Source organism: Sceloporus occidentalis, unplaced genomic scaffold (genome assembly GCF_023333645.1).
Source record: "Sceloporus occidentalis isolate IW3139 unplaced genomic scaffold, rSceOcc1.0.p SCAF_144, whole genome shotgun sequence".
Taxonomy (NCBI): domain Eukaryota; kingdom Metazoa; phylum Chordata; class Lepidosauria; order Squamata; family Phrynosomatidae; genus Sceloporus; species Sceloporus occidentalis.
Genome location: NW_028317124.1, coordinates 1,747,448 through 1,771,834, shown reverse-complemented (window position 1 = coordinate 1,771,834; position 24,387 = coordinate 1,747,448). Strand labels below are relative to the sequence as shown.

Below are 24,387 nucleotides of genomic sequence, written 5' to 3'. Positions count from 1 at the left end.
GTTGGAACACAGGAGTGATGGGAGTGATAAAGGGCCATTGGAACACAGGAGTGATGGGAGTGATAAAGGGCCATTGGAGCACAGGAGTGATGGGAGTGATAAAGGGCCATTGGAACACAGGAGTGATGGGAGTGATAAAGGGCCATTGGAGCACAGGAGTGATGGGAGTGATAAAGGGCCGTTGGAACACAGGAGTGATGGGAGTGATAAAGGGCCGTTGGAACACAGGAGTGATGGGAGTGATAAAGGGCCTCTGTACGCCTATGAAGAGATTCTATTAAAAATCAACCGTTTCCAGCTACAATAATCATTTACAACATTAACCCCGTCTGTGCTGGATTTCTGACCCATTTCATGTTATTTTAATGGACAAAATCTTAAAAAAAAAAGTGACTCCAAATGTTTGAACGGTAGTGTAAGTCCCACGATTTAGTAGGCCTGGGTTCCATTGACTATTTGGGACCACAACTCCAATATACCGCATGTGCTTGTAATAATCTCTTTATTAAGAATCAGGAAAGTCAGCTGAAAATCTCCACAGTACGTGAATAGGAATACTTTGTATTTGGAAAGCGGGGGGGTGGGGTTGTTGTGTATTGATGGTGATGCGCGGAGACCTCATGGTTATGTCTGGACGTGACTTTTGTGCGTGTTTCACGGACAGGGAACACTTTTGGAAGCGGTGAACAATCGGGCCGTGTGACGGCTTCTCTGGCATTTCTTCCAAAAAATGAGATTTTTTTGGAGTATTTCTGTCCTCCAGACGCCCTGAGGTTCCATGCGCGCCGGGTGTTACGCTGTCTGTCTTTCCTTCTCGCGCTGTCGTTGACGTGCGTGCTGATGACCCCTCCACGTGTGTTCTAGGAGTAGAACGGCTTTCGAGAGGGCAAAAACAGACGTGTTCCGCGTCAAAACAAACAACGTCGGGCCGCTGAAAAAAATAAGGTACGGTTTGGGTTCTGGGGGTTTTTTGTAAATATGATTATTGGGCTCAATGAGGAGAACTTGACATGAAAGACATCGGCACGGTGTCAACATCACATGATCCTCGCCTTCTAGTGACATGGAACACACGTGGACTTCCACACCACCAAGTGCATTAACCCAGATCCTACCGTATGCTGTGAGACAGCAGATCGGCCCCATTCGGCCCCCGTCTGGTCGCCTGTTTCCCGTTAAAGACTTAGATTCAGGAGCCGTATGTCCATCCCATGCATGTTTAAATTCCCTTGCTGTATTACCCTCTACCACTGCTGCTGGGAGGCTGCTCCAGTTATCCACTACCCTCTCAGTAAACTAAAGTGTCTTTACATTCCATCTAAACCTAGATTATGGCCTCTTGTTCGGACATTTGAAATAAACCTCCCTCCTGTCCTATTTTGTCCTATTATATAAAAAGTAAATTCCGTAACATTTCATTTTTGCCGAATTCTCTATGCATTATGAAGGGCTAACCCCCAGTGAGTATCCCCTGAGCCAGCCCCGTACAATGTATACTTTATCCTTAATTCTCTAGAATTATAATATATGGCATTTTTTGAGTAATTTCGTTGAACCGGGTCTCTTTTTCTCGTTGTCATAGAATCGAGCACGATAACACGGGAATGAACGCCGGCTGGTACCTCGACCGAGCCATCGTAACCGACATGAACAGACCTCACCTTCGCTTCTACTTCCCGTGCAACAACTGGCTGAGCAAAGAGGATGGAGACGGACTTTATGTCCGGGACCTTCTGGGGAGCCTCAATCCCATGGACGTGCCTAAAAGTAAGCGATGCCGCAAACGGGTCGGACGCACCCTTACACCCGGCAGATCCACACCCAAAAAAAGGGTTTTTCGCCCCAATCTCAGGGCGAAGGGGCAGATTCTCGGGGTCACACACTCCGGAGCTGACTCCTTCCTATGCTCCCTCCCCCTCTGTGATCATATATAATACTCCCAGTTGGTGTTTTTGCTATTAGTATGTTATGGATGATATCCCTGCTTGCATGCAGGTGACTCAATTAAGTTTTTCTTTAAAAAAAAAATAAGTCAAGTGTCACGGAGCTGGCTAGTCCGACCGACTACCTCCGCTGTCTTGTGCTCCCTTAGCCTGGGACAACACACTTTCCCCGGTTCCCCAGTCACTAGCCGAAACTCAGTGTAGGGTAAAACCAAACGAAAACTGACTTATTTTAGACACACAGAGCTGGATATATCCAGCAAAACACACATTAACATAAAACAAGATATTGGGACACAAACCGCCCCCTTAATCTGCCTCTCAGAGACAACAGGGGCAGTAACGGGATTAACAATACAATAGGGGGAGACTGATTTATACAACATTAAACATCAAAGAATGGTGGTCACTCCCTGGTGGCAGATCCTGGCTGTCTGCCGGAGATAATCCCCTCAGCCAGTGATGAGATGATACTGCTGGGGGTAGCCACAGAAGTCTCTACAAACCCAGGGCCCATAGTCAATAGGGAGGAGGCTGGCAGTCAGGCTTCTCCAGTGGCCCCAGTGATGGAGGCTTCCGTCACAATTCTCCCCCCTTCGAATTGGACTGACATAGGATGAGACCCCAAACGGGTTGACTCCGTAGTCAGTCAGTTTATTTGGCCCATTAATTCCCTCCCAAAATTGGTGCTCCTGCTGCTGCTGGGGAGATGGGCCGGCTGCGCCATCTCCCGGGTACCGCTGGGGAGTGATGCCGCCTGCATCCCCTCCCTGGTGCTCCTGTTGCCGTTGAGGAGAGAGTTCCGGTTGATCCGGTCCTGGAATTAGGTTCTGCTGCTGGGGGGGCGGGTCGGCCGCTGTATCTCCCTGAACTCCTGCAGCTTTGGTAGGTGCTGGGCAGAGGCCAGCGATGCTCTGCCTGGTTGCCAGCACTTCAGCTGGGGTTAGGGAATCTTGTGGGTCGGCCTGCCGCTGGGGAGGGAGGGCCGGTTCCTCTGCTCCCGGACATGTGAGCTGCCCCTGGGAAGATGGACCTGCTGTCACATCTCTCGGTTCCTCCCACTGCCGCTGGGGAGGAAAAACAAGTTCCTCCGCTCCCGGACATGTGAGCTGCCGCTGGGGAGAAGGGCCGGCTGCCACATCTCCCTGGATCCCTGTAGTCATTGCAGATGTGGGGCAGAAGCCAGCAGCGCTCTGCCCTGTTGCCAGCTCTTCAGATGGGACTAAGAGATCTGGGCAGACTGCCCAGCATTCTGAGGCCCCCGGTGTGGAGACTGCAGTGTTATCCACCCCTCTTGGGTTAACATCCTCAGATGTAAAATCAGTTAGATCCACAATCTCTGGATCTGGTTGTGGAGCACAGTCGCACAGCTCCAGTATCGGATCTGGATTAGCTGCCCAGTATCCCTCTGACTCAGGGGTGGAGACCGCAGTCCCATCCACCCCGCCTGGGTCAACACCCTCAGCTGACCACTCAATCACATCCACAAAATCCATACAATCCCTGGACACTGGGGCATTCTGTTGAACGCGGTCAAACAGTTTTTTATACGCCTTCTCCAGTTCCCACTCCTGCGTAATTAAAAAGTCTAAATCACTTTTAAGTCCTAGTGCATCTGGGAGGTCCCACTCCCTGAAATCCCGGATGTCCTCAATCCGCCACTCCGCTGTGCTGCCGAAGTCCGGATCCTCCTGAAGACTATCCCATAATAATCCAGGGCCACCAAAGTCATAGCCCTCTGGAGAACAATCTTTCACAGTTCCCCAATATGCTTGCTCTGTATACCACTGCAGAGCCCTATAGTGATCTTCCAGCTCTACCTCCTGTTGGACCAGCTTGTCCAATTCGGATACCCATTGCTCCTGGGGTTGCTGTCCCAGGAAAGACATCCGTAGTTCCCGCTGGTCTCTAATCTTTTGTTCGGAGCTTGGAAGACACCGACCCCGGCGTATAACAGCCCTCTGCCATACTGACCGTCGAACCACTTGCCTCAGGTTCTGGTATTGTTCTGTAGGCAGAGTAGTGGTGTAGCAGGAGAGGATGACCCGCAGCAGTCCCTGGAATTCGGATACCACATCCATGTCCTTGTCAAGGCGACCGAAGTCTGCCGTCCTGTCGGTCAATCCCGGTAGAAAATAAGTGTCCCTCAGACTAAGAAGAAATCCCACCGCTTGCCACCAATGTCACGGAGCTGGCTAGTCCGACCGACTACCTCCGCTGTCTTGTGCTCCCTTAGCCTGGGACAACACACTTTCCCCGGTTCCCCAGTCACTAGCCGAAACTCAGTGTAGGGTAAAACCAAACGAAAACTGACTTATTTTAGACACACAGAGCTGGATATATCCAGCAAAACACACATTAACATAAAACAAGATATTGGGACACAAACCGCCCCCTTAATCTCCCTCTCAGAGACAACAGGGGCAGTAACGGGATTAACAATACAATAGGGGGGAGACTGATTTATACAACATTAAACATCAAAGAATGGTGGTCACTCCCTGGTGGCAGATCCTGGCTGTCTGCCGGAGATAATCCCCTCAGCCAGTGATGAGATGATACTGCTGGGGGTAGCCACAGAAGTCTCTACAAACCCAGGGCCCATAGTCAATAGGGAGGAGGCTGGCAGTCAGGCTTCTCCAGTGGCCCCAGTGATGGAGGCTTCCGTCACATCAAGGTTTCCACGGGGGCCGGTATTGGAGCCATTCAGGAAACACATTGAGCGATTACATAGAATCTCCATGATGGGCTGTTAAAGGGTTAATATTTCAACAGTCTCCGGGTCAGCCCAGGTATGCGGAAACACGTATATATATTGGCTGACGCTTTAAGCTAAGGCGCCCCAGATATCATCAGAGATTCAGGGTTGTTAAGGGAAGCCCCTTCGCCCCCCAGGACAGCTGGAATTGCAGGACCCTCCTGAGCTTGGAGCCGGGGGGGTGACGGTCTTGTTTTGCACCCGGCTAGTTTAAGGAGATGCGTGTGAATGAGGTTCGTGCGGCGGAATGTAAATTCAGAGATGGTGGCATGTCGCATGCACAGTGGCTTGTAACTTGGCTAATAATATGCGTTTTGAAGCCAACGGACACGGCCGGAATCCATCTGTCCGGCTGGCTGTGAATAGGGCCACGCTGTTACGCACCGCGGCCCCAGGGCTACGTCTCAAATAACACACTTATTGGTCGATGACAAGTCTCACTATGTACAATAAGACTGCGCGTCGGCTTCATCCCTGATGAGTCTGTAACCAGATCCCTCCCGGCTTTAATCAGGCAGCCGTTGACACTTCATTTATTCACAGAAAGAGGAAACCGGAGCCCTAATTAGTGTTCCCTCTAGGGTGAGCAATCCAGCACGCAGTGGGTTAAAAGATCACCCCAAGGCGCACTCCGCTCCACCTCTTGGTAATGCAGTGTGCATGATTTCATACCACCTAAGTGCCCCGATGTAGGAGAGTCAATGCTTTTGTGGGCCCCAAATCCCTGTGCCCCCTTTTCCTCCCCTGATGCCCCTCTCTTATAGGAGCTCAGACTGTTTGCCGGTATGAGGGTATCGCAGGGTTCTACGGCCTTAAAGCAAAGTGACAAGTACCGACCAGGCTTCTGTCTCCATTAACTGCCTCCCCAGCTACTAAATTCCATATACATTTGTCCGGCCATAATTTAATGGCATTTCCGTCACTGGGCTATAAAGTTCCAAACAAAAACAAACAAAAAAAATCCAGTAAATTGCTAAATTTTGTTAAATGAAGACCTAATAAGCCCGAGAACGTGTCTGGAACGGGTCGCCGCCGGGGATCGATTGTCGCCGGGGTTCTACGATCGTCTTTAATGCTCCAATCTGTGCCTGCAGTGCCACCTAGTGGTTACATTAAAGACCAACTTTTATACCTGATATCCCACTCACAGGGTAAATTAACCGATCACTACCCACTGAGTTAAGGGGAATCTGCTCGGCCAGCCTGGCATTTATTACTAATCCCAGTGTTTTTTTTTGTTTTTTTTGTTTGCAGTGAATAAATATATTGCCCGGGTATTTACCGGCTCAGGCAATGGGAGTGGGACCGATGCCGATGTCTTCCTTAACATCTTTGGAGAGAATGGAGACACAGGTATTTATAGAAAATGCAATTGAATGTACCCCTTGAGTCTTGCTTAGTGGGGCAGACTAGGAGTGGGCTCAGGTTTAAAGAGGCCAACGGCAGATAAGCCCCTACCATAAAGGGGCAGTGATTGCAAACTGTAGGTGACAGGTATCTGCCAGGTGTGACCGACAGCCAGTTTGGGCCTAGGCAGGTTCTAAAACTAGGGGGTCAGAGGTTAAGATGGGATGTAGGTTTTGCTTTACTGAGAGGGTGGTGGATAGGTGGAACCGCCTCCCGTCAGAAGTGGTAGAGCATAGGATCCGCGTGGGATGGGCATATGGCTCCTGAATTTAAGACGAGACCAACGACTGATTAAGGTTTGAGTCTTTACAGTAGGAGAAAAGGGGACGACTAGACGGGGGCCGATCTGACCCCAGATTCTGTGTTTTTGTAAAAAATAGCAAATACAGCAGAAAAGACGCAATATCTTTAAAATAAGGATGAAATGTATGTAATCTTTTGTAAAAGGGACCCAAATCACAGATCGAAAGCACGGCAGCCCTGCTTGTGCCATGTGGATATTGTGAAAATGCATTTAAAGTAGTTGGCAACAGGGGGCGCAATCGCTCCTTTACTTTTATTCTTTGGAGCTCCAGGAGCTTATTTAAACTGCCTTTATCTAACGCATAATGAAATACACAGTATCCATCGTCCGTTACCTGTAGATCTATCCCAGGGCCCGGTTAATACGGTCTGCCAGGGGCCACGTCCGCGTACGCATGTATTAAAACATCTGTTACCCCTTTTTCATTAGGGGAGAGGAGGCTGGACAATGATAAAAACAACTTTGAGAAAGGAGCGGAAGACAAATTCACCATCGATTCCCCGAACATGGGAAAACTCAGGAAGATCACGATCGGACATAACAATAAAGGAGGCTCCGCCGGCTGGTTCCTGGACAAGGTTTATTATCCTCTGGGTTCTCAGTGGGCTCGTACGGATGGTGACATTTCAAATTATGAAGGCGGAAGAGATAAGAAATTTAATTACAAACTGAGAAAATGGGGAATTACAAAAAATAATGGAAAAAAATATATATATAAAATATAAAAAATGATTTTTTTAAAATAATAATATAATAAATAATAATCGTAACAGTAATAATAATATAATAGTAATAACAGTAATAAGAAAATAAAAAATATATAAAATATAAAAAATGATTTTTTTAAAATAATAATATAATAAATCATAATCATAACAGTTATAATAATATAATAGTAATAAGAAAATAAAAAAAATATATAAAATATAAAAAACGATTTTTTTAAAATAATAATATAATAAATAATAACAGTAATAAGAAAATAAAAATATATATAAAATTGTATTTTTAAATAATAATATAATAATAAATAATAATAATATAATAAATAATAATAATAACAACAAGAGTAATAATAATATAATTATTATTAATAATCATGAATAGAAAATAAAGGGAATTATGACCAAGGGAATTATTAAAAACACCCCTACAATCAACAAAGGGCCTGCAGTGCGGGGCCACAGGCTGGAAATGCCTTTCGGCAGCCATTGCCCTAAAGTGCCGGGGGCCACCCCAGCTCTGCCCATTCCCTGCACCTTTTCTCCATAATGAGGGATAGGCCTCCAGCCAATCCCGGTTCTACACTCCTATCACTCCAGCCATTAATACCCCCCAGCAGCGACCCATCGGACTCTTCCCGCTAAACGGTTTGACTGTGGCCCCCGCCAATTCACATTTTACTGTTTGGATAATACAGCTACGATTGAGTGAATGAGCTACGCTTACGTTTAACACAATAACGTTACTTTTTTATCTATTTTTTTAGGTTATCATTGAAGATATTGGGAATAAATCGGTTTATGAATTCCCCTGCGGCCGCTGGCTTGCTATAGATGAAGACGATGGAAAAATTCAGAGAGACATCTTGGTGGGCGGCAGCGAGGCGACCGGTGAGAGGAATTTTAGATTAGAATCTTATTTTTCCAACGACTAGCAAATTAAAAACACTCTCAAAATGATAAAATATAATAAATTATTATATCTTTTAAAAAAAATCATACAATAATAAATATTTTTTTTCATTGGATATCTGCAGCTTCTTATATTCTCATGACTCGGGCACTATATATGTTAACATACAGCGAAAACGACATGAAATAAAAACACAAGAGACATGAGGTCGTTGGAAAAAGTGTAAGGCCACAGTGCTTTATTAACTGTGACAAGTTCAAGAAAATATATTAAATATTAATAAAACAAGAGATAGGTTATGCATTAATAACATGTAAAAACCATAACCAAACAACATCTTGTAGGGATATCCCGCCAAATTCCAAACGGAGACCGTTGGGTCGGAACACCCTACCCTTCGAAAGTTCCCCCAGGGACTGAACCCGTGGAGAAAACCAGTTAAACATGAATGTTGGCATAACAACCAATCGTAAATTCAGCATACCTATCTCAAAATACTGCCGTACACCACATACAGGTAGAACAGAAAAAATTGGGGAGGGAGGGCGGGAAATACTTTGGTTTGTCACTCTGATTAACAGAATTTCTGATCAGTGGCGGGAAAAAGGGTCCCCTAAATAGCCACCAAAAAACCCCACCCCTAAGAGGATATGGGACCCCATAGGATGTCCCTTACATGACCCTTAAAAACCTGGCCAGCACGCTTCTAGTTAAATATAGGCCCAGTCATGCAGCCCTTCCTCTTATTATCCAGGGCTTGTCTAGATGCAAACTTTCCTACCACTCCTTCTTATACCCCATTTTCCATCAATTTCACAGTTTTTGATTGAATTTTATGAATTAATCTTATTTTTTTTTTATTTTCCTTAAACGTTTTAACCCTTTTTTAACGTATATACATTTTTTTCCCCATTTATTTTCCCAAAGCCATTTTTTTCCCCCAGTGTGGAATATCTTTCTTTACAATGACAAATAATATATTTTTATGACGCGGCATTCAAACTATATTACATGAAGACCTTTGTGAAAGATGCACAAATAATGCCAGTTACTTAATTCTTTCATTTGCAATTGGTGCCGAGGTGCAAATCTGATTGGGCGATTGTGATCGCTCTCCCGTCCAATCCATGGAGGAGGATTAGAGGAGATATTATTTTTTATTTTTTTTATGGTTTCTTCATTTATTTTGTTGCATTTAAGGGAAAAAGGGGGGGGGGTTAGTTGAAATGTTTTTAACATACACAGACCTCGTTGTTCTATTTGCAACAAAAAATAAAGTTTTAAAAAACAAATTTAGTTTATTATTAGCTGAAGCTGTGCTTTTATTCCAAGCATTTGATATACACTGTGGTTTATCTTCCCAGTGTAACAAAATTATTTTAAATTTATAAAACTACTCCGCTCTGCATTTTTTAGAATTTTTCTGAAAATGTAAATTTTCCCCCCCCCCGGAAATAAAACCCTGTTTTTTTTTCATGGCTTTTTTTTCACAAATTCTATACACTAAGGGAACCCATACAAAAAAACCCCAAACATTTATCTACCTCTCTCTTATAGTTAAGTCGCTGATTGTTGTTGATTGGTTAGACAACCTTCGTATGGATGACAAGGGGGAGGGGGGGAAGGCTGTGGAATTAGAAAAGAAAGGGCAGAAAATGCCACCTTATGCCACATATCCTCTGATGTGAAACGTCTATACAATAAGTATAAACCGTAGGTAGTTTTAACCCCTTCATCACTCAAAAAATAGAGGCCAACAGGCGAGTTCTACGGAAGATTCCAATCTCATGGTATTTAAACACAAGAACCTGCCGTGTTCACCGTGCTCCGTGCTTTCTCCATTAGGCATTGTTTATAACGTCTCCATAATGACGGGCGATATCAGAGGAGCCGGAACCAACTCCAAGGTCCATGTGATTCTTCACGGATCCAAAGGTGTAAAGAACAGCGGGAAGATCTTTCTGGAAGGAGGAGAGTTTGAGCGCGGGAGGATCGACATCTTTAATATCGAGATCGCGGCATTACTCAGTCCTCTGAGCAGAGTCACTATCGGTCATGACGGACGAGGCGTCAGCTCGGGCTGGTACTGCGAGAAGGTCTGTGACGCTGTCTATGATGATCATAATCAGGCAGATACAATTAATATTTCCCAACAATAAGTATAAATAATAATCTGTTGTATTAATATTTCAGACATTATTATTTAATTTAAATAGCCCCAACAATTATTATTATTACTTTTAATATTAATGTTATTATTATTATATTTTATTTAAATAGCCCCAACAATTATTACTATTACTTTTAATATTGTTATTATTATTATATTTTATTTAAATAGCCCCAACAATTATTACTGTTACTTTTAATATTATTGTTATTATTATTATATTTTATTTAAATAGCCCCAACAATTATTACTATTACTTTTAATATTATTGTTATTATTATTATATTTTATTTAAATAGCCCCAACAATTATTACTATTACTTTTAATATTAATGTTATTATTATTATATTTTATTTAAATAGCCCCAACGATTATTACTATTACTTTTAATATTAATGTTATTATTATTATATTTTATTTAAATAGCCCCAACAATTATTACTATTACTTTTAATATTATTGTTATTATTATTATATTTTATTTAAATAGCCCCAACAATTATTACTATTACTTTTAATATTATTGTTATTATTATTATTATATTTTATTTAAATAGCCCCAGCAATTATTACTATTACTTTTAATATTATTGTTATTATTATTATATTTTATTTAAATAGCCCCAACAATTATTACTATTACTTTTAATATTATTGTTATTATTATTATATTTTATTTAAATAGCCCCAACAATTATTACTATTACTTTTAATATTAATGTTATTATTATTAGATTTTATTTAAATAGCCCCAACAATTATTACTATTACTTTTAATATTATTGTTATTATTATTATTAGATTTTATTTAAATAGCCCCAACAATTATTACTATTACTTTTAATATTAATGTTATTATTATTAGATTTTATTTAAATAGCCCCAACAATTATTACTATTACTTTTAATATTATTGTTATTATTATTATATTTTATTTAAATAGCCCCCACAATTATTACTATTACTTTTAATATTATTGTTGTTATTATTATTATGTTTTATTTAAATAGCGCCAACAATTTACGCAGCTCCTCATACAACATTTCATGAGAGTTATATATTTATTATATATTATGGCAGTTGTTTTCCTTTTAACTTGCGCGGAATATATTAGTGCTTCATAAATAAATAGTAATAATAATAATAATCCTTTGGGAGCAGTGCTTTTTGTCATTTTTCCCATATGTTTGTTAAACCATGATTCCCTTTTCTGAGACATTTTTTAAATGTATATTTTTTTTCCCTTGAATTTGTAAAAAATTTTCGGAAGGGGAGAAACTTTATTTTCTTAAAACCTTTGCCAATCAGGATGTAGTGGTGTGTCCTGACTTTGTTGCAGCGGCAGGGGGATGTAAGTGCATCTTGGCACAGCTTTTAAGGACGTACTGGTACGTCCTACAGGACACGTTAAAACAGGTTAAAACTTTTTTTTTTTGTATTTAACAGCTCGGTGCTTTAAGTTATTTGCTCTTGTAAACGTACAGCTTCGCACAAGCATTTCCTGAGTCTGGTGTTTAGCGCTCATTGAAATTGCTTATTATTGGTAGGCCCTAGACACGGGCACGTGGACCAAAAACTATCTGGACACATTTTTTGTTTCGTTTTTGGTCCATTAGTTTTTGGACGACGAATTTAATTTCCTGCCCTTTTGGTTCGGCCGAAATTCAGAGGGATTTTAGTTTTTGGAACGTTTTCTCTCACTCACTCACTCACTCACTCACTCACTCTCTCTAACCCACTTTCTCTCACTCTGTCCGACAACCACTTCTCTATGTCTGTATTCTGCGTTCCTGGGTAAGTCGCCACAAGGCGGAGCCTCGATGCGCACATCCAATGAGGGGGATTGTCCCCATGGAGGCTCCGCCTTGTGGCGACTTACCTTACCGCCGGTGCGTTATATTTGTGCCTTAAATGCTCTTAGCTGTACGACGGTAGGAATCTAAATAGTAATGTTAAAATCCTGGTCATGCTCACTTTCTATTCTGCTAATATCGTTATCTAATTGAGATAATTAGATAAGATGAGACGGTGGTAGATAAGTGGACCAGCTTGCCAGCAGAGAGGGTAACACAGTGAGGGGATTTAAACTTGCATGGGATAGACATACGGCTCCTGAATCGAAGACAAGACCAACGACTGAGTAAGGTTTGAGTTTTTACAGCAGGAGAAACGGGCGACTAGACGGGGGCCGAATGGGGCCGATCCGCCAGCAGCTTCTATGTTTCTATTCATTCTGACGATCATAGGTTTACCGTTCAGCGGAGCCATACAGGTTGCCTTACAGTACAGAAGCCCCCTGTTTGTGCACGGATCGCTCACCCTTGACTTAACCCCTCGCTGCGCTGCTCACTCACCCCGTAATTTGTGGATCTTATTTCCTGCGGTATGAGAGAGCGAGAGACGCTCCCAGGGATATGAAAAGCGAGCAAAATAATGAAAAGAAAATTGCATCAAATGTTACCAATGATGAGAATCATCCCGAAAGCCATTATAGTCTCCCCTTTGGTTAATTATTGTACTCTGTGAAACCCATCTGTTCAGCTCTCCCAATTTGGCTCTCCCCCCGCTCGCTGCCATTAACATTTACCGTGTCAGAGGAATGAGTGAGAAAGGTACGGAGCTTTACATAAAAATTCCAGCCTTCGCTTAAGATGCAAGGAAGTGTTATTTTACTGAGACAATAGTAGATAAGTGGAACATCTTCCCAGCAGAAGCGGTAGAGGCTAATACAAGGAATTGGTATGCATCAAATAAAGTATTTTAGTTAATAGCCTGACTACATAAAACACAATTACACATTATAAAGCCAAAATAAGTACAACATTAGATATGAATTCATTTTTAAAAAAAATTGTACTGTCCCTTTAAGATAAATTGGTTTGTACTTCACTTCAGGTGGTAGTCTACTGCCCATTCACCGGCATCGAGCAGACGTTCCCCTGCGGGAAATGGCTCGACGAAGATGAAGGAGATGGTTTGATAGAGCGCGAGCTCTACGAAATGGTGTCCCTGCGCCAGAAGAGGCAGAAAAGTAAGCGAAGGGTTAATCTTAAATGAATGCTTTTTATTATTGCGTAATATTCATGAAAATAAAAGCTTTTATGGGCTCTTGGGTGGGGATGGATTTCCAATAAGGCTCCGCGGCACGCATGGCGAGGGAGATGTATCCCACTCAACACGGCTGAACGTTAGCGTCGTCATTATTTATTGTTTTATATAGCGCCATCATATTCCGTAGCGCTGTACAACGGGATCAAGCTCCTCTTCTTACTACAGGGTTTGGCAGAACAGCGTTTTTATTCTTCATTTCGCAATATTTTGATGTTTTTAGGAACATGTTGTTAGAGGATTGGGATGCCATGAAGTGGAATTCTTTCCTTACAATCACTGAAAAATAAATAATCTCTGCTATTCATGTCATTAAAACATGTTATGATGTTACAGAACATCCGTGGTCTCTTTGGATATGGACGAGCGACATTAAAAATGCCGGGACAGACGCCAATATCCTCCTCCAGATCTACGGAGAGAAGGGAAAATCCGATGAAATGAAACTGGACAACAACTCGGACAACTTTGAAACGGGGCAGATCGACAAGTTTATGGTACAAATTTTATATGATTACATGATGCCTATATTATTACATGATACATGATTCATATATTATATGATTACCGTACATGATATGAAACATATATTATATTATTACATGATGCCTATATTATTACATGATACAAAGATTATATGATTACATAATACATATATTATATTATTACATGATATATTATTATGATACGTATATTATATGATTACATGATATATGTATCATGTAATCCTATAATAGGTATCATGTAATCATATAACATACGTATCATAATAATATAATATCATGTAATAATATATGTATCATGTAATCATATAATATGTATTACATAATATTATATTATGATACATATATTATATTGTTACGTGATACGTATATTATAACGATACGCATATTATATGATTACATGATACCTATATTATGACATTATACCTATATTATATTATTATGATACGTATATTATATGATTACATGATAGTATATTATATTATTACGATAAATCTATTATAAGATGACATGATACATATATTATTAAATGGGAAAACAAATCTTCTGATTCCACAAATATTCGCCCGTTCCTGTGTTCAGTTTGGGCGAATATTCGTAAGCGTTTATCGTGCTCGTTTTTCCCCATTTTTTTAGAAGGGTTTAATACGGGGTTAACACGGTAACGGTATGCAGCAGCTTTTGCGCCAGGATTTTAAAGGTCAGTATGAGCGACTCTATTTGTCGCCGGCGGGGGCCTCATCTGCCATCAACCAATGAAGGGCAGCTGCTCTTCATTGGTTGATGTCAGGCGAGGCCCCTGCCGGCGACCAATAGAGTCGCTTTTACAGACCTTTAACTCCTGACACGAAAACTTGGCCTGTGAAGACCATTGGTCTCCCCGCTCCAGAAATTAAAGGTCCATACATGCGACTCTGTTGCCCTTCATTGGTTGATGCCAGAGGAGCTCCCTGCCGGCGACCAATAGAGTTGCTCGCACGGACCTTTAATTCCTGATGATGAAATAGTCAGGAGTTAAAGGCATAATTTACAGAACCTTCTATATCGTGTTTTTTTTTTCTGTTATAGATCGAACTCCCTGATTTGGGAATATTATATAAACTCAGAATTTGGCACGAGAAGAGGAATGCTTTCGCTGGTTGGCACTTAAACAAAGTAAGGAAATATACTTATATAGGGGCAGGTCATTTAAAACTTGTAATGTCCCTCTGTGACCCTGTGATTTTACGCAGTCCTTATAAATGAGTCCATTTTATGAAATGATGACTTAAACACCAGTTTTTTTGACTGATTGCTCGCAGGTGACGCTCCTAAAAACATTGACTAAGGAGAAATACACCTTCAAATGTGGACGTTGGTTGGATCTCAATGAAGATGACAATGAAATATTAAGGGAGCTTCCGGCGGATGGACCATTGGTGGCCGATGTCTTGCCAGGTGACGCCACAGACAGGAGATATTTACTATGGCATGTCGGGCAGATATATGACCAGATCATAGCCCCGAGGGCCGCTATCCATGGTTTCCGAACATCCCTTTAAAAGCAACCCCAGGTCTTCTGGTCTGAAAGTCCATTCCAGCCATGTGATTTTGGGAAATGTTCCGTATAGGACCATGGTCCGGTGGGGCTCCTGCATGGCGTTCTTTGGAAATTACATTTTCAAAGACTTGGGTCTCTAAGACATTAATTTAATTTTATCTTTGTAACTACATGACAAGTGAAAGCAGATATCGCCATGAATTATGCATTTTGAGGTCATGACCCGGTGGGCTTGGATAATATATCGTCGGTATTATTTTTTATATGGAAAGGTCCTGGCAGCTTCGCGATGAGATCATTTAACCTTCTACGATACGGGGGTTCCTCATCTTGCTTTGTCGTTTATTTTTGTGCCTCCTCAGTGGTAAAGTATCGAGTGACGGTTCACACCGGGAAGGTGAGTGGAAGCGGGACGGACGCCAACGTGTTCATCTGCCTCTTCGGAGATCTGGGTGACACAGGAGAGCGTTTCCTCATCGACTGCAAGAACAACATGAATAAGTTTGAAAAAGGCAACGTAAGTGAAGAATAACGACAACTTTTCCATCTAGGGAAATCGGGGGGGGGGGTTATTACTGTATACAGTGCTGGGGGGGGTTATATTACTGTATACAGCGCTGGGGGGCGTTATATTACTGTATACAGCGCTGGGGGGCGTTATATTACTGTATACAGCGCTGGGGGGTTATATTACTGTATACAGCGCTGGGGGGTTATATTACTGTATACAGCGCTGGGGGAGTTATATTACTGTATACAGCGCTGGGGAGTTATATTACTGTATACAGCGCTGGGGGGTTATATTACTGTATACAGCGGTGGAGGTTATATTACTGTATACAGTGCTGGGGGGTTATATTACTGTATACAGCGCTGGGGGGTTATATTACTGTATACAGCGCTGGGGGGGGGCTTATATTACTGTATACAGCGCTGGGGGTTATTACTGTATACAGTGCTGGGGGTTATATTACTGTATACAGCGCTGGGGGGTTATATTACTGTATACAGCGCTGGGGGGTTATATTACTGTATACAGCGCTGGAGGTTATATTACTGTATACAGCGCTGGGGGTTATTACTGTATACAGTGCTGGGGGGTTATATTACTGTATACAGCGCTGGGGGGTTATATTACTGTATACAGTGCTGGAGGTTATATTACTGCATACAGCGCTGGGGGTTATATTACTGTATACAGCGCTGGGGGTTATATTACTGTATACAGCGCTGGAGGGTTATATTACTGTATACAGCGCTGGAGGTTATATTACTGTATACAGTGCTGGGGGTTATATTACTGTATACAGTACTGGGGGTTATATTACTGTATACAGCGCTGGGAGGTTATATTACTGTATACAGTGCTGGGGGTTATATTACTGTATACAGCGCTGGGGGGGTTATATTACGGTATACAGCGCTGGGGGGTTATATTACTGTATACAGCGCTGGCGGGGGTTATTACTGTATACAGCGCTGGGAGGTTATATTACTGTATACAGCGCTGGGGGTTATTACTGTATACAGCGCTGGGAGGTTATATTACTGTATACAGCGCTGGGGGGTTATATTACTGTATACAGCGCTGGGGGTTATTACTGTATACAGTGCTGGGGGTTATATTACTGTATACAGCACTGGGGGTTATATTACTGTATACAGCGCTGGGGGTTATATTACTGTATACAGCGCTGGGGGTTATATTACTGTATGCAGCGCTGGGGGGTTATATTACTGTATGCAGCGCTGGGGGGTTATATTACTGTATACAGCGCTGGGGGTTATATTACTGTATACAGCACTGGGGGTTATATTACTGTATACAGCACTGGGGGGTATATTACTGTATACAGCGGTGGGGGGTATATTACTGTATACAGCGCTGGGGGTTATATTACTGTATACAGCACTGGGGGGTATATTACTGTATACAGCGGTGGGGGTTATATTACTGTATACAGCGCTGGGGGGTTATATTACTGTATACAGCGCTGGGGGTTATATTACTGTATACAGCGCCCGGGGGGTTATATTACTGTATACAGTGCCCGGGGGGTTATATTACTGTATACAGTGCCCGGGGGGTTATATTACTGTATACAGCGCTGGGGGTTATATTACTGTATACAGTGCCCGGGGGGTTATATTACTGTATACAGTGCCCGGGGGGTTATATTACTGTATACAGCACTGGGGGGTTATATTACTGTATACAGCGCTGGGGGTTATATTACTGTATACAGCGCTGGGGGGTTATATTACTGTATACAGCGCTGGGGGTTAAACTCAAGGAGATTTTTTTCTCTTCCCATTTAATGGAGTGTTGGGCTCAGAGACATTACATATCATTTGGCAGCTAAATACTGGAAATACTTCTGAACCTCCTACACTAAGAATTGTTAATTTTCTTTTTTTTTATTGAATAATACTAAAATATTGATAACGGGCAATAGTTTATACAGCCCCTCCAGCTTTACTTCCCCATGAAAAATACATCAATGGAAATGCAAAGAGATCGCACATCCAAGCGCTAATATCCATCACAATTTATTATAATGCAGAACGGAGTGACCTCCACTTGGGAACAAATATAAAAAGGGAAAATGGAGAATTTCCTACAATTATTTTACCATGACAGAGAATTCTAAGAATTACCCCGTAATCTATAAAATGGAACACAGAGAAACCGTTTAGGTCACAGTTATTATTATTTTTTTTTTTACGTATCCCTGGATAATAATAAATGGTAGGAATTGGTGTGAATTCCAGGAATCTGGGGTGCAAATGGCGCATTATAATGTGTAATATTTATGGAAATTGCCGTGATTAGCCAATTACACATTTACTTGTTAATTTGATACCATGGCAGTCGATAAATAATATTTACTCGAACGATCTGATGACCCGCTAGAGGCTCTTGAACTTATCGCTAATGCTACACTGTGTGTTCTGCCGCAGAAAGGTTGTTTGTAGGTTGCTAAAAGGAAACAAACAATTTTTTGATGACATCATAATAACTACTAATGTAAATTAGCGGTCTGTAACAGTTCAGCTGGTTGGTGGACTGGTTAGTTGACCCATTAATTGGGTTCTGGAGGTCAAAAATGTCCAAGGAATTCTGAAATTAGCCGAGCCATTGGGTTGTAGACTTCAGAAGGTTGGTGAAGTCCATGGAATTCTGGAGTTTATTGCGTCATTGAGCTCCTGTAATTAATTAGGGGTCTCTGCACTCCTGGCATTCATCAAAGTAGCGGAGCCTTGGAGTTGGTCTGTTACTTCAGCTGATTGCCGGCTTGGTCCGGCGGGTCAATGGTGCGACTCTGTCCAGGAGCTCAATAGTGGGAAAAGATCCAGTCCAAGCTTAACATTAGGACACAATTAGCATAAACTACTATATGTGACTCAAAGCCGAATGAAACCCATTCTAGTTGGGGTGGAAATACTGTTGCATTGTCACTTGGATGCCCATAGTTGTACCCTTCTTAGAAGAAGATGGTAAATAAGGAGGGCGGACCCCCAACTGGCTACCATGACCTAGTTTGAAGCAAAGGTACAATCTGTTTACTAATCTCTTCATCTGACCACGAGGTTCTCCATCGCCTTCCAGGCCGACGAGTTCATCATCGAAGCTGTGACTCTTAAGCAAGTGAGAAGGGTACGCATAGGACATGATGGGAAAGGAGGAGGCTGTGGCTGGTATCTCGAAAAAGTTGTGGTCCGAGAGGAAGGGAAACCAGAGACAGAGGCCGTGGAGTTTCCGTGCAACAGGTATGAGACATCTGCACTCTTTTCCAATCCATAAGGACCTCCTTTCCTAATGGATTCCTACCTAGTGTACCCCAAGTCAAAATGTCTGTAGACCACTGTACTTATCTCGGCACCTAATGAATAAATAAGAATATACATACAATCCATGTCAATCCAGTGTATTGTACTAGACGCCATCGCCAAACCTACGGAGAAGGCCTAAGGGGCTGCACATAACATGTTTTATTCATAGGATGATGCTTTATATCAACCATGCGGAGGAACATGACCAATATTCTAAACCATGGCATTCTTTTCCAGACTCATCACATTTGACATACAGTACACAGACGTGAAAGAGGGAATCTGTATATCAATCCGGCTTTCTATTCACTTGTTTTATTTTCTTGAATCAGGTGGTTTGACAGGAATGAGGATGACGGGCACATTATTCGAGAATTGGTACCTGTCGGTGACTCCCAGATGCTGAGAAGTACGTTCCACCATGTGGATGATTTCCACTATTTAGAACTTTAACGCTGTTAATGGGGGGGGTTTGCACATTCTGCCATTCGTAGAATGTATGACTTTCACAGACATAATATTCAATGTTATAACACAATCAATTTACCTTTTGTGCTATGGTGTAGGTACATTGTTATGTAGTTATAAATTTGATAAGGTTCAAAGATTGGTTGAAATCGATAGAGTTCTATTATCAGGTACGCAGGATTCCATACTACGGAATACGTTAAAAATGTTAAATAAAAAAAATATATAAAAAAAATATATATGCTGCGCTGAGGGGTTATATTACTGTATACAGCGCTGGGGGTTATATTACTGTATACAGCGCTGGGGGGTTATATTACTGTATACAGTGTCGGGGGGTTATATTACTGTATACAGCGCTGGGGGGTTATATTATTGTATACAGCGCTGGGGGTTATATTACTGTATACAGCGCTGAGAGGTTATATAACTGTATACAGCACTGAGAGGTTATATAACTGTATACAGCACTGGGGGTTATATTACTGTATACAGCGCTGGGGGTTATATTACTGTATACAGCGCTGGGGGTTACATTACTGTATACAGCGCTGGGGGTTATATTACTGTATACAGCGCTGGGGGGTTATATTACTGTATACAGCGCTGGGGGGTTATATTACTGTATACAGTGCTGGGGGTTATATCACTGTATACAGCGCTGGGGGTTACATTACTGTATACAGCGCTGGGGGTTATATTACTGTATACAGCGCTGGGGGTTATATTACTGTATACAGCGCTGGGGGTTATTACTGTATACAGCGCTGGGGGTTACATTACTGTATACAGCGCTGGGGGTTATATTACTGTATACAGCGCTGGGGGTTATATTACTGTATACAGCGCTGGGGGTTATATTACTGTATACAGCGCTGGGGGGGTTATATTACTGTATACAGTGCTGGGGGTTATATTACTGTATACAGCGCTGGGGGTTATATTACTGTATACAGCGCTGGGGGTTATATTACTGTATACAGCGCTGGGGGTTATATTACTGTATACAGCGCTGGGGGGGTTATATTACTGTATACAGTGCTGGGGGTTACATTACTGTATACAGCGCTGGGGGTTATATTACTGTATACAGCGCTGGGGGTTATATTACTGTATACAGCGCTGGGGGTTATTACTGTATACAGCGCTGGGGGTTACATTACTGTATACAGCGCTGGGGGTTATATTACTGTATACAGCGCTGGGGGTTATATTACTGTATACAGCGCTGGCAGTTAAACTCAAGGAGATTTTTTTCTCTTCCCATTTAATGGAGTGTTGGGCTCAGAGACATTACATATCATTTGACAGCTAAACACTGGAAATACTTCTGAACCTCCTACACTAAGAATTGTTAATATTCTTTTTTTTTTATTGAATAATACTAAAATATTGATAACGGGCAATAGTTTAATAAAAAATATATATAAAAAAAAAATATATGCTGCATGCCGGCAGCTGATCTGTAGCTGGATGAGCTCGTCAGCATGCAGGAAAATGTAACTGGTACCTGGTTCTGAAATACGTAGTTGGCTTTCTTAGCCCCCTTTGCCAACCACATGTGTCATACATGGTTGGCAGTCTAAGGGATAAGGTGCAAAGTTTCAGAAGTGATCTAGAAAGCAATGTTATGTCGGAATCAGCAGGAACATCCCATCGGTTGCTGTGATAAGACCACCACTTCTGTGATAATAAGAGTTCATAGACATCGCTGCTAACCCACGGCATTGATAGTTGAGGCTCCAAAGTCTTTGTCGCTGGTCCGGGCAGCCGGTAGTGGTTGCATCCCCGAACCTAGCAGGCTTCACGGTGCAGAGTTCCCTCACTGAGGCCACCAATGGTCAACCAGCGGGTCCACATCACAGAACACCCAAGAACAGTTCATTTATTATATATATAATGACATCATAATAATATTTCCTGCAGGCATCAGCTACCACTTCCAGATTAAAACCGGCGATGTCAGCGGAGCCAGCTCCGATTCCCGTGTCTTCGTCAAGCTTTATGGAGAGAAAGGGGATACTAACAAGCAGTTCCTTCTGGTCTCTGATAACGATCTTGGAGACAACTTTGAGAGAGGGCGAGTGGATAACTTCACCATCAATACCATTGATATTGGGAAGGTAACATTTTCCTCTCTTAGGCCTTTTCTATTGTTCTGTTGAAAATATTCCTAGGAGCCGTAACGGGCTTAACCAATTCTCCTCTTTCCAACATAGAAAATAGTTTTGTAAGCACTCACAATAAACCCCTACACACACTAGGCTCTCCCTCACATTGAATTATTTAAAGGCTAGGGCTAGAACATCGGTTCCTACCTAATCCTGGAAGAGAGCCTAGAACATGTACAGAGGCTACCACCATCCATAATACCACCATTCTAAAGTTAGCTAGAAAATTATCCTCATTAATATAAAAATGATAGTCATTCTATCAGTTTCCGGCTTCGTCGAGGGCTCATGCTTTATAAATGGTGGTAGCCTCTGAACATGTTCTAGGCTCCCTTTCTTGATTAGGCAAGAACTCATTTAATATCAGTGGCAACTATTCTAGCCCTGGCCTTTAATAATTCAATCCAAAGGAGAGCCTACAGTGAGTAGGGATTTATTATGAGTGGTTCCAACACTTTTTTATGTTGAATAGAGGTAATAATTAAAAAAAATTAATATTAATAAAATTTACAATTTATTCATTAGCCTTAATCTTATTATATACCTGGTTTTGCCAACATGGTTCCGATATACGTAGTTACATGTAAATATAACACATAACCTTCTCACAATGAAACTTGCAAAATATTCCTGTTCCAACAATGATACAGAAAAAAATTAATCTACATCCAGTTTAGCTCAGAAATGGGGAAAAGGACATTTTCTGGGATTTACAATTAAAATGAAGTTAAACCCCACCATGGTTATCTTCATTGCTGGATACCTTGGACATCTCAAGTCCGTAAAGATGTTAATCTTGATTGTTTCCTAAGAATCGTCACCTATGTGCTCTCTTCGGCCAACACGATACAGAAAAAGCGTTCCGTTAATATAATTATTTTAATAATAATAACATTTTCTGACTGTATTACCTCTTACTATAAATAATGTCGCTTGTTTCCGTCCGTGCCGGAGAAAAGTACTGTAGAAAGCGACAGCTGAGTTAGCTGATGAATATAGGTGACACCAGTAATCTCAGAGGGGCTTTAAGTATTTGTCTGTTCACGCATAGATAATTCATGTTTTATCCCACTTGGTACAGATTCTAATGTAAAAGACGTATTTGTGCGTATTTTTACATAAAAATTAAATAATTCAGCAGACTTTTTATATTACCAGATTCTGCATAGTAAGAAAATAGGTATAGCTAAATGCAAGTAATTGTAAAAATAATAATAATAATAATAGTAAAAAAAAAAAAATAATAATAGAAAAAAATAATAAAAAAATAATAATACTAAAAAAAATAATAATAATAATAAAAACAACTATAGAAAATACTATTATTTAAGGTTTTACATGCTTAAACCAGATACACGCTGGTCCATCTATAGTCATCTAAGAATATCTCAAAATCATGGACTGTTGATGGAACAGAGCAAAATGTCCAAAACTCCCCAGTGTCTATTTTTTGGTACTGTATAGAATAAGCCGTAGAGAATTATTTTTGTTACAATATAATAATTTTCAGCCCTCAATTTTAGGCTATCCTGACCTGTTCAATCACAAATTTTTGCCTTGCTTTGTGTATTTATTGTCTACCCAGGAATCTGATTTTTTTTTTTTAATTTAGGTTGTGCGTTCCCCTTTTGTATATTTTTTATTTTTTGTTGTGCATATATTACCAAGCTCACTGCTGAATAATTGGTATTTTTCAGATCAATAAGCTGTTGATTGGCCATGATAACGTAGGGATACGAGCCGGCTGGTTTCTGGCGAATGTGGTTGTCCAAGTTCCGGCCCATGGCAAGCAGTACATGTTCCCGTGTAACCGCTGGCTCTGCAAGGATGAATGCGATGGCAAAGTGGAGGTGGAAGTCTACGCCAGCGAGGTTAAAGACATTGAGAAGCGTGAGTATGAAGCCAACGTATGAAGCCAACGTTTCCACTTCATTCACTTGTAGCTTCTTCTCTGAACTTATAAGTGCATGAATGAGGTAAATTGGTCTATTAGACGATGGCGGTGTTTGATAAACAAGAATGTCCAGAAAAAAGGAGAAGATATTTTGGAAATTGGGTAAGGAGCAGGGTGACCCTTTAGGGGTTCTTCATGCTGTATGACATCATAGATCTTGTGTTTTCTCGGGTTGAAATATGTTGCTATTTATTATACTCTTCGGATAGTATGTTCTTCACATGTAACTGGTTTCAGAATGCCCCGGCGACACGCATTCCATATCCGACACTTACATTCTACATTTCAACTTCTTCTGTCCTTGGCAGTGGTTAATTACGAGGTCCTCGTAACTACCGGCAACGTCCGTGGAGCCGGTACCAACGCTAACGTGTTCATGCAGCTGTACGGCGAGGGTGGGAAAACCGAGGAGACCTTCTTGAGAAGCCGGTCAAATGACTTTGAAAGAGGAGCAGTTGACGTATTTAAGGTGGGCTTTTTTTTTTCTTTTTAGTATTTATTATTTTGTTTTAATATTTACTTTTTTTAAAAATAGATTATTATTTGATTAGGAGGGAAGTAGGGGACATAAAATATAATTCTAATATTTC

General features: G+C 41.4%; 1 protein-coding gene across 1 annotated transcript in view; it reads left to right on the top strand.

Moving 5' to 3' along the window:
- Nucleotides 1-24,387, top strand: part of LOC149280889 (lipoxygenase homology domain-containing protein 1-like) — a 55,130-nt gene that overhangs the window by 10,529 nt on the left and 20,214 nt on the right. Inside the window, exons 3-18 of the mRNA XM_089499990.1 lie at nt 865-945; nt 1,583-1,767; nt 5,956-6,054; nt 6,842-6,990; nt 7,902-8,025; nt 9,893-10,143; nt 13,115-13,250; nt 13,664-13,824; nt 14,899-14,985; nt 15,132-15,267; nt 15,733-15,887; nt 18,981-19,141; nt 19,537-19,613; nt 21,599-21,795; nt 23,541-23,733; nt 24,106-24,266. Coding sequence (XP_089356116.1) covers nt 865-945; nt 1,583-1,767; nt 5,956-6,054; nt 6,842-6,990; nt 7,902-8,025; nt 9,893-10,143; nt 13,115-13,250; nt 13,664-13,824; nt 14,899-14,985; nt 15,132-15,267; nt 15,733-15,887; nt 18,981-19,141; nt 19,537-19,613; nt 21,599-21,795; nt 23,541-23,733; nt 24,106-24,266 — 2,353 coding nt within the window. The remainder of the gene's footprint in view (nt 1-864; nt 946-1,582; nt 1,768-5,955; nt 6,055-6,841; nt 6,991-7,901; nt 8,026-9,892; nt 10,144-13,114; nt 13,251-13,663; nt 13,825-14,898; nt 14,986-15,131; nt 15,268-15,732; nt 15,888-18,980; nt 19,142-19,536; nt 19,614-21,598; nt 21,796-23,540; nt 23,734-24,105; nt 24,267-24,387) is intronic.